Source organism: Mustela putorius, unplaced genomic scaffold (genome assembly GCF_011764305.1).
Source record: "Mustela putorius furo isolate JIRA1106 unplaced genomic scaffold, ASM1176430v1.1 tig00000281_pilon_pilon_pilon, whole genome shotgun sequence".
NCBI lineage: Eukaryota > Metazoa > Chordata > Mammalia > Carnivora > Mustelidae > Mustela > Mustela putorius.
In genome coordinates this window covers 30,195,382-30,206,544 of record NW_025421343.1, presented here as the reverse complement: position 1 = coordinate 30,206,544, position 11,163 = coordinate 30,195,382, and the positions used below count along the sequence as shown (strand labels likewise).

At 51.5% G+C, this 11,163-nt stretch overlaps 1 protein-coding gene across 1 annotated transcript in view; it reads right to left on the bottom strand.

Moving 5' to 3' along the window:
- Window positions 1-384: 384 nt before the first annotated feature.
- Window positions 385-11,163, bottom strand: part of CIB4 (calcium and integrin binding family member 4) — a 48,978-nt gene continuing 38,199 nt past the window's right edge. The window contains exons 5-7 of the mRNA XM_004781378.2: window positions 2,851-2,960; window positions 1,895-1,983; window positions 385-560 (exon numbers count right to left, since the gene is read on the bottom strand). Of these exons, the coding sequence (XP_004781435.1) occupies window positions 530-560; window positions 1,895-1,983; window positions 2,851-2,960 (230 nt within the window). The 3' untranslated portion in view covers window positions 385-529. The remainder of the gene's footprint in view (window positions 561-1,894; window positions 1,984-2,850; window positions 2,961-11,163) is intronic.

The window sequence follows — 11,163 nt, the reverse complement described above, 5'->3', positions numbered from 1 at the left end:
ACATGTTGCATCCTGGGGCCTGGGGGTGCAAAGTGGGTCCTAGATGTCTTCTCCCATGACAAGGACCAGGAAGCCAGGCACCAGCTGGAATGACCGCTGCCCAACATGACTCCGTGCAGTTGGCAGGAGAGATGCTGTCAGGTAGCTCCAGGGGAAGAAGGGAATGTTGTGGATTTTCTGCGTAAACTTCATCTCATTTGGCCTTTTTCCTGCTGTGAGGCGGTTGGGATTTGGACCCTGTCCTCTAAAAGTCTGGTCATCCCAGCTAGCCTGGTGTCATCGGCAAACTTAAGCCCTGGAATGAGCAGTGCTTAATAAAAATTACTTCTGTGTGATCCTGTATTCAAAAAATGAACTGATGAGGCAAGGGAAAGTTTTGTTTTGCTTTATTGAATAAACAATGGTCTAGAAGTGAGGGGAGGATGGGGACCAAGTCATACTTCTGACCAGAGTTCCCCAGTGCCTGGAGGGGACTGAATTCTAAGTTCCAGTGGTGGTCCTTGAGGCCGCCAGATCAGGTATGGCCACATCAAAATCCCCAGAAGTGAATCCGAAAGGAGCTGTGAGAAAGCATCCCATGAAGCCACCCTGAACTACAGATCTAAAGTACCCTCCAATTTCCAGGTTCATAGTGGTCCTAGTGGCACCCTCTCATCCCTCTCTCTGGCATGGCCAGTTTGCAGCTATTGCAAACTCCCCCAAAGCCTTCTCCTCCTTTTAGCATCACCAGGGTTTCAGAACCTCATGGCGCCAAAAACCAATGGAAAGAAACAGGAGAGATGCAAAGAAAAAGACAAGAAGGACAGGATTTTGACTTCTATTATGTGCTGGGCTGTTCTGGAAGAAGAGGAATTACCCTTAGTTGGGGTGGTTCTAAGTGTGGGCTGTCTGTCAGAGGGTATGCCCACACATGGGCCCCCCAGCGGCCAGGACGGCCTGGAGAACCCTCTCCTCCCGCCACGTGATTAGAAGAGGGGTGAACACCTGACCCAATCTGGAGTCAGAGCTGAGAGATACTACTAGGAGCGACCGACATCTGCTGGGAGGCCATAACTGGCCTCCTGTCTGACACAGGAGAGATTTCCTGTCTGCAGGCTGAGCTGAGTGCAGAGGAGATGAGGAGAGAGGCAGAGGCTCTGGGTATGGAGAAGAGAGAGAATGCACCGTCTTCCATTCCTGACCAGGTACTCCCTGAGGTCTAGTGCTTTGTTCTTTTTCTGATTGGTTGGTTAAACCATCATGGCGGCCATGCTTTGCTATCAAATTCACCGAGACTATGAGACCAAGGGCAGAAGAGGGCCCAGGAGCAGCAGACACCGGCAAACAGAAGTCCACTGCTCCCAAGAAGGGCCTTCTAACAGGGCTCTTGGATCATGAATGGGCTGCCTCTTGGGGTGGGGTGGGGTGATATGCTTTTCCCATAACTGGAAGGATCCAAACAAGACCATTAAACATGGCCAGGGCAATATGGAGATGGCCAGTTGTCTCTAGGGTGTCTGTAAGAAGATAGAAGACAATTTAATGCCCCTTCTGCATGAAACAAGGTTTGGAAATACTCTGTTTGGAAAGCCCCCTGGACCTAGGGGAAGACCCGTGTGTGCCACCTCTAGATAGCCAGCATCTGAAGTCAGGGCCACCCACGTCATTTGCAGAGCCTGGAATGTCATCTTGTCTTTGCTGGTTAAACCCCACTCCCTCTTTCTAAAGGTTAGAAATTTCGGTTACCTAATTTCACCGAAGCTCCAGGTTTGCTGATTCTGAAAGCATCGGCAAAGGACCCTGGAGACTCATGACCTCCTTAGAAAGACTGGGGCGCTTTATTGGCTCTTCCTGCCCCACCCCCAACTGTGGTGGGCACTTCCTGTCCCCCCACCCCCAATCCAGAACACCTTACTTCATGAAGTCTGGAGACTTGGCCATCGCATGTTCAAACTCCGAGAAAGATAGCATGTTGTCGTTGTCCAGATCTGACTCATTCAGGACCTGGCCAGGGGTGTAGAAAAAGCCAGATAGCAGCGAGGAGCCCGGTATGAGAAAATGACACGGGGTCGCAGGGAGAGGGGAGAACGTCTCATGCCAAGTGTTACTATAGGCCAGGCTCTCAGCTAGGTGCTTCACTAGCATGTGAGTCCCCCAACCTCCGTGGGGGGGGAGGCAGTAAGGCAGATGTTCTCCCCACCCCCCTTGCCACTCCCCACCCCAGACAAAGACATGGAGATGCAGAGATAAGGTCATGTGCACTGTGGTCTGGAGCCTCATGGGCTGGTCTCATCATGGGAAGAGTGTCCTTCATGCCTCCAGCTAGGCAGTGAAAATGGGTGTGGAGGTGAAAGCAGTGACACCCCACGCACACCTGTATCCAATCACAGGCAGAGGCTCGTACTGCAAGGTGCCCGGTCAGGTCAAGGAGGCAGCGATGACCTCCCACAGTTTCATCTTTGCTTCTAGTGTCAATCCAGACCTCAAGCACTTGAAGGTTCCCATGGTCTTAGGACAAACAGACTCATGAGGCTGCCTTCATGTCCTGTCACACTTTGGACTGTCACTCTAGGACATCTGCAATAACATGGGAAAGGGGACGTGGGGATGTGTCCCTCTGAGGCTAAGCCGTTGTCGGGCCACCTGCCTGCAGTGACCGCCATGTGGGTGGGAGGGGCCCTTGGCGTAGATGGCTTGGACACCTGCTCTTGGGGACGCTGGAAGGATGGACCTTGGAGGAAAGAGAGAAACTTGGGGGATAGTTGCCTCCAGCCATGTGCCCATCCGTCAGGGCACCCCACCCTGCCTGCCACCCGGGGGCTTTGGAGGATGTCCCGGCCCGACCCAGCCCGTGTGGTTCCAGGCACACACGTGGCTCGTGAGGTCAGCCAGCAGGTCCTCGGACACGTCGTCGCTGTTGAGCAGTCGGAAGACAATCCTCTGCAGGTCCTCCTCGTCGATGAAGCCATTCTCATTAAAGTCTGTGAAGGGGAGGCCAAGTGTGAGAGGAAGAGGGGGCTTCCTCAGCCTCCCTCAGGCCAGGGAACCATGGCCCCACAGAACCCACCGCCCACCTGGTTTCAGTCACTGAATCTTCACAACTGACCTTTTATGAGTCTCACTTTGCCAAAAGGACACTGAGGCTCGGAGGTGTGAGATGTCGGCCCACACTGCCAGTAAGCGCAAGGTGGGACTCGGACCCAGCTAGGCTGGTCCCCAAACCCGCGTCACCCACCGTGCTAGGGAAATCCCCACCTCAGACCACATAAGCCACTAGGCAGTTTGGTGGCCGGAAGCGGGGGTTACGGATGAGCAGACGGACGCCTGGACCTGCGCACGAATCCCTGCTCCTGGCCTTGCGCAGGGTGACCTGAGCACCTCCCCCACTCACACCGAGGACAGTGCCCAGTGTCCACTCCAGCGAGCGCCCTGACCCTTGTCAGATCTTGAAGAGTCCTCCTTTTTGAGTTAAAAAATGTGGTCATTCCTATGAAACTACTAGAATACCGTATGTCAACAACAAAATATGGGCATTACACAAGCCCCCTGCACAGTGGACCTCTTTCCCCGACGCCGGGTGTGTTTAACCCAGTTCCCTACAGAGGAGCCTTGGAAGGGGTGTCCTTGGGCCTTTCAGTGTCTGCGGCAAGCCATCTCTACTGGCCTGGAGTGCTTCTACCCCCAGCCTTTGCAGAAGGCAGCCCCCTGCCCGGAGTGCCCTCCTCTTTTTCCTCCAAGACCTGGATGCTCTGACTTCACAGTGTGCCTACTCTCCTCTGCCTCCTGTGAAGTCTCCCGACACCCTCAGGCCCAGGCTGGTTCCCTCCTCGCGCTCCTGCAGCTTCTAACATGGGGCCCGTCCTCCTGGCATGAGCCTTGCTCTCGACGGCACCAGGGGCCCAGGGCTGCCTTGTTTCCCTGTAACTGCATCTGCTTCTTGCCACCACCTCATCATTCGCCCTCGGCAGACAGTTGGGTGCCTGCTGGGTGCCCTTCCCTGAGCCAGACCTCAGGGCACAGATAGACCAGACTGGTACCAGTCTGCATGGAGCTCCCAGTCTGGAGGTGCAGGGGGAGACTGCTGGGCACCTGAGTAGCATGGCTCCAGGGAGAAAGGAACAGGCCTCCCACGGGTTCCAAGGGTTTCCCGATGGGTAAGTTCATGTCTGATTGGGGTTGGGGGTGTGAATGAGGAAGACTTCTTGGAGGAAGAGGCGTCAGAGAAGGATTAAAGGGTTTGGGCTTCCGGAGATGGAAACCGGAGGAGGTGCCAGGGTCACTAGGGATAGTGGCGGAGAAGGAACAGCACGAGAGTGATCAGTCTGGGTTGTGGGGAACAGTGGCTTGGAGCTCTGGGAGAGTGAGACCAAGGTTAAGTGTGGAAGGCGGGCTGAACTATATAGAGCCATGGATGCTGAGGGAGGCTCTCTGGGAGAATGCCCCTGCTGCCTCTGGGAACCTCAGCATGGCCCCTACCTCTTCTAGAACCCCCAGCATGGCCCCTGCCTCTTCTAGAACCCCCAGCGCAGCCCCCACACTGCTCATCAGCCATGATGAGTAAGTAAGAGCAGTAAGCTTAGGCAGGTACAACACCCCCACAACAAACAGATGTGCCCGGCAATGATCTAAGTGCTTTCTCTTCTACTGCATTTAGTCCTCATAACACAGACGAGGACAGTGAGGTGCACCGAGATTGAATAACCATACCCACTTTCTCAGTCTCAGTTCAGCCTCTTGCCTTTAAATATCTGTGTCCAACCTGGGCTTCTTCTGACCTCCAGGAGCGTGTCCATCCACAGGCCTTTTTGTCCTCTCCACTTGGAGGTCTGATAGGTCCCTCAAGTTCAAGAGCTTGAAACCCAAACTCTTGCTGTGCCCCCCTCCTCCCTGGCCCCAAACCTGTTGCACTCAGCTGTCCCCTTCTTAGCAAATGGGTAATGGCCAATAAGCTTGGAATCATCCTTGACCATGTCCTTGCCTTGCTCCCCATGACTAAGATGTCAGCAGACCCTCCCAGCTCCCCCATGGAGAGACAGTGGACACAGCCTGATGACCTCCCCATGATCCTGCCTCGGGGCCTTTGCACTGTGCTTCCCCTCCCTGGAACACCCTCCCAGAGATCCGTAAGGTCTTCATTTAAATGCCAGGTTCTTACCAGAACATGCTAAAATTGCACTTTCTATCCCATTCCCTGCTTTATTTTTCTCCTAGCGCCCCATACTACCTGACATACTGTATGTTTTACCCGTTAGCTCCTTTATTTCTCTCCACTAGAAGGTAAATTCCTCAAGGGCAGAAAGTTTAGTGTTTGGGGTCATTATTACATCCCCAGCTCCTAGAACAGTGCCTGCAACAGAGTAAGCGCGCACTGAATATTTGTTGAGTCAGTGAACACGTGAACTATCCAAAGTCACACATTGATAAATGATGGAGACAGTGGTAAACCCAGGTAGTCCAGCTCTGTGGGCAGTCTGTGCTCTGAATCGCTCATAACTGCTCATATCATAATGAAGCAGCCAATTTTCAGCTGGGTTTATGACCATCTAAAATGAACACTACACTATATTTTCCAACCTCTCTTGCTGCTCGATGTGACCCCATATTTGAGATCTCGCCAGTGAGATATAAGAGAAAGAGGCACCAGCAAACTTCTGGGAATGTCTTTAAAGAGAAGGCTATACCTTCTTCGTGACCTTGAGGCCACCTTGGGAATGGAGGATAAGGGGACACCAAGGAGAAACCTACATCCCAGCCACTGTAGAACCACCAAGGACAACTGCTTCTGGGATTCTACACGTTAGAGAAATAACACGTCGCTGCTGGAGATCTTGGAAGCCATCTTGTGTAAACCCCTGAGGGTCCCCTGCCATTTGCAACCAAATTTAACCCAAACTAATGCACGATCTGAGCCTCTGTTTCCTCATCCATAAAATAGATAGCAGCGCCTCCAGAGTGTTGGTGTGAAAATTAAATAAGAAAATGCATGGAAGTCGTCTGGCACAGAGCTTGGAACATAGAAAATGCTCGCTACAGAAGACGTTCATTAGGTAGAGTAGAAGCTCAATTCTGTGTCACTTGAGGATATTAAATACTGAAAATGCCAACCCTGGAAACTGTGTAATCTCTCGCTTTAAAGAATGGAATCCAGAGCTATGTCGGCCCTGGAATGGAGGAGCAGGTGTGCTGAGGTCACTGAATCCTACAGGGGTAGAGCCCAGAACTTTGCCTCTGTTCCCCCCGATAGGATATGGAGGCAGGAATTCTAACTCAGCACCCCAGTCCTTAAGCAGGTGGCTCTCCCCTGACCAACTGTTTATTAGCCCCAGGACCTGGAGGCTAAGGCCTGAGACATTCCTCCAAGACTCTCCTGCACAGCTTTGCTATCTCACATTGTGGGTGAGGGCTGGGAGCAGGTGGAGGGGCGGAGGGACCAGCACCGGGACTAGAGGGAGGGGGCAGCCGCAGTGACACTGCACTGCTGGTAAGAAGCTCCGCAGCCTCTCCCCGAGACCCCGCAGTGTCCCCAGGCGTCCTGCTGGCCCAGCTCCCGTATGCGGAGACTGCAGCAAAGTGACATGGCTTTGGTCCCAGGCCATCTGAAGACAGAATAATTTGCTGGAGTAGAATGTAGTCCTGGACAGTTCCCCTCCTTGGGGGGTGCAAGGGCACAGCCGACTGGGAAAGGAGTGGGGGCTGGGCGCTCTGGGCGACTGGCCAGCCCCGGCAGCCTCAGCCGTCTCAGACCTGCAGTCTTGGGGCCGTTCTGAGAATGGGGGAGGGCTTACCTCTTGCTTTTTCCCCAACAACAGGAAGGTTAGAGAAAGCTTGGAGAATCGGGGAGAACACTCTTGCCATCATCATCCTAACCTCCCTGTCATGTGACTCCTTGCAATTTACAAAGTCGTTTTACAGAAATCAGCCCATGTTGGCTGAGTGACAAAAGGCACGCTTCTCACCATCATTTCTAGGAGAACGGAGCCTGCCTCTCCCAGCCCTCAGTCTCGGGTCGGGTCTTGGGGTGGTGTGGCAAGCTCTCCCCGGGGGCGCTCTGGCCCCTGCCAGAAGGTCATTCACATCTGGTGGCAGTCGGGCTGATGGGAGCAGGAAGGCAGGGCCTGGGGTCGGTCTCTGACAGGTGCAAGTCCCTCCAGAGAGGGGTGGGGGATGAATCCGTTGGAGGCCAGGAACATCCAGAAACTGGAACCTAGCAGGTAGGTACATGCCCAGTGCTGGATTCTTGACAGATAACCACCCCCTCCTGCCTCGCCTTCCTACCAACAACAGTGCAATTCCTGTCCAGGGTGACACCGTGTTCAACTTAAAACACCCAGCTTTCCGGGCGCCTGGGTGGCTCAGTGGGTTAAGCCGCTGCCTTTGGCTCAGGTCATGATCTCGGGGTCCTGGAATCGAGTCCCGCACCGGGCTCTCTGCTCAGCAGGGAGCCTGTTTCCTCCTCTCTCTCTCTCTGCCTGCCTCTCTGCCTACTTGTGATCTCTCTCTGTCAAATAAATAAATAAAATCTTTAAAAAAAAAAAAAAACGAAAACACCCAGCTTTCCAGTCTCCCTTGCAGCTATCTGTGGCTACGTGCCATAGTTCTGGACAAAGCAGTCCAAAGCTGCTGAGTGGGGCATCCAAGGAAGCTTGTTAAGATGAAGTTGAAGAGTCAACTTCATCGGTGCCTTCAAACGTTCACTTGGTTCCTATCCCTCCTCCCATCCTTTTTTCCTACTGCCTGGAATGAAGGTGAGAAGCCTATAGGCACAGAGACCGTCTTGTGATGGTAAAAACCACAGTCCCATACTACAGGTGGCAGATTAGGGGGCTTGAAGGAGGCAGACTGTTGCCTACTCCTTTCTGGCTCTGCAGAGCCTAATTCCAGGCTTTTTTTCTCTCTTTTTTAAAAACATGGGCACTTCCATATGACTGAATGGAAGCCGAACCGGCACAGTAGCTCCGAAACTCCGCTGCACTCGAGAATTCCCCGGGGAGCTTGAAAAAGCCCACCAGCCGGGGGCCCACCCAGCACCCCTACATCAGACCTGCACAGTGGGGGCCCAAGCAGCCGTGTGTCTTGGGTCCCCAGATGACTGTAGTGTGCAGTCCCGTTTGAGGACCGGTGAGTTAGAGCAATGTCTCCCAAATGTTAGGATGTGGAGGACCCAGGTGGGGGTCTTGTGTGCAGGGGGCCTGTGTGCGGGGGGCTGGAGATTCCTCATTCCTGGCAATGTTGCTGCTGGTGCATGGGCCATGCGCGGAGGACCAAGGAATTAGAGCATCGAGTTAAGTCTCTGGACTTTGCCAAAGAAGAAGCACCAGGGCCATCGCCATTTTCTTTTCCTTTCTCTTCCTCCTTCTGCCCTCACGTCTACCATTACCACCTCAATGTACTGAGCAGCTCCCACGCGCCAAGCGCCGCGCTCAGAGAGTCACGTATCCCGTCCCTAATCCTGCTGACAGCTCTGTGAGGCAACAAATCTTCTGAACCCAAAGAGAATTCAGATTTGTCTGGGTGTATCTGAGGAAGCCTTGGAGTTTATGAGTCCCCGGGCGTCTATTTGCACAGCTGATTTGCATGAAGGCTTTGTGCTTTATGTTTAGGGGCTGGAGCTCAAGGAGGAAGGAAATCTGTCAAGGGGGCCTGCAGAGAGGGGCTGGAGGAGGACACAAGGACAGCGTGGGGGACAGGGGGTATCTGGTCCCTTACCGGACCTCAGGCGCTCAGTCTGACCTCTTGGGAGTGAGGACATTCTTCTCACATCTCAGCCGAACACAGTTTGGCTACTGTGCCTTGAAGCCTGAAGAGAACCTGCTGTTCTTGTAGCTTCCCTGAAGGTTGGGGTGTTTTTGTTTGTTTAGCTCGGGAAACCAGGGAAAGACAGCTGAGGCAGACATCTTTGGGAACATCTGCTCAGCCCACACTTTACCATCTCTGAGAAGTGTCCCCACCCCCAGCAGTGGGCCTCTGGAGCTGTGTCTGTTCCGTGACTCTGCAGCTTTTGGGCTGGTTGGACAGGCTGTTGACCCAACCAAGATCATGGGTTTGGCGGAGCCATCGGCCTCTCCTGAGAAAATGGGGGACCAGGGTGTTCCTCTTTGACCCATGGGCACAGAAGCAGGAAAGTCCGCAGGAAGAGCAAATGCAGAGAGAGAAGCGGAGAGGATAGACCTGGCAGCCATAGAGAGAAAAACAGACAGCAGCTGCCTCACTGCCTGACCACTTGTCCCCCGCATCCTTGCGAGGCTGCTTTGGTTTCCCCATGGTCCCATGTTACATTGCAATGGACAAACTTTAGAGCCCTCCTCCCCCCATATCTGCCCCTCTTGGTGCTTATGCATATATAATCTCCATGTCCCTTTTGTGTGGAAGGGAACTGTGACTTACATCTCACCAGGAGAATCTGACAACAGTGATGGGATGTTACTTCTGTGACTACAGTGTTATGAGACGCTCTTACCAGCATACGCACCCAAGAGACTCTCTCTCTGGCTGTCTTTGAAGAAGCAAGTGGCTGTGTCAGGGGAGGCCCATGTGGCAAGGAGCATATGTCAGCCTCTGGAAACTGAGGGCAGCCTCCAGCAGATAGCCAGCAGGAAGCCAGGGCTCTAAGCTCCACAGACACAAAGAAATGCACTTGTCAACAACCAGAGTGAGCTTGTAAGTGGATTTCTCCCCAGTTACAGGCAGCCCAGACAGAGCCCTGTGATATCTAGGAGAGGACACATATAAGCTATGCCAGACTCCTAGACCACGGAGACTGTGAGATTATAAACATGTTGTCTACATCCACTAGATTTGTGGTAATTTATTACGCAGCAATGGAAAATGAACATATTGCTGTTCTTCATCTGTTGCCTTTTACACAGATAAGTCCCTGTTACTGGCCAACTAAAGACTCTTGGCTAAGATGAGATCCCTGTTCCCGGGCCAGCACTCTGATTTGGGAAGAGCTGCCCATCCAGAAGGGTACTGACAGGAGACAGAAGTGGCTGGGGGCAAAATAGCAAGTGCTCTGCGGTACAAGTCCTAGACCTCCCTGGGGATCCCCAGAAGTACCTGGGGTAAGGAAAGAGGATGACTAGTGAACAGCTGAGGACCACGAAGCCAATTAAATTTGGGTATGTGATTTCATTTGTACTTAACTCTGCTTGAAGTTCATTTTAAATGTGTGTCTTGTATCAAATGTAGGACGTGTGGGGCCATTCCTTCTTCAAATATCTTTTCTTCCCCATTAATTCTTTCCCTCCCATTCTTCAGATTAGGTTATTTATACTGAACTATCTTCAGGTTTCTGACTCTTTCCTCTGTCATCTCAATTCTCCTGTTAAGCCCATCCAATGTATTTTTATTTTAGATATTTTATTTTTCACTTTCATATTTTCCATTTGATTATTTCTTATAGTTTCTGTTTCTCTGTGGAGAATTCCTACTGTTTCTTTCATTATGAATTTCTTTTACCTCACTGGCCAAGGGTTAGTAGCTGTTTTAAGAGCCTTGTCAGCTAATTCCAACATCTGGGTCATGTCAGAGTCAGGCTCCATTCTTGAGACCATATCAGTTTTATTTTTTAATTGTCTATTGAATAGTTTCAGATTGTAGATCAGACATTTCTGGTTTTCTAAAATTTTTGTATATTGAATAATTTTGGATTGTATCTTAGACGTTATAAATGATTTATTGTAAAAACTCTGGATTCTGTTATGTTCCTCCAAAGAGTGCTGATTTTTTTTTTTTTTTAAATTTTAATTCTATCAGGCAATTGACAGGACTTAAAGTGCAAACCCTGTCACAGAGGGAACTTGTTAAAATGCTGTGGCCACTCAAATCTCAGTTCTGTTATCTACGTGAGCTGCTTTGAGTTTTCCCTTGTATATATGGTTTAGAGATCTGGGCATAGTTCATACATAGATGTTGGGCTCCCTTCTCTGGTTTTCTTTCACGGTCTCCCCCTTCTTTTCACTTTTCAGGAGAAAATTGTCCCAAACTCTCTGATTCTTTAAGTCAGAAAGAGTTCAAGGTTTCTATCAGTCCTGTGTGATGTCCCTCACTGAAAGCCACCTTTAGGCTAAAAAAGTTTGTAATGTATGATTTCTTTCTTCTAAGTCTCAACTCTCTGCTTCTGGTACCATTAGTGCCATCAGACTGTTGATAAATAAATATCATGTATATAAACCACATATGGTA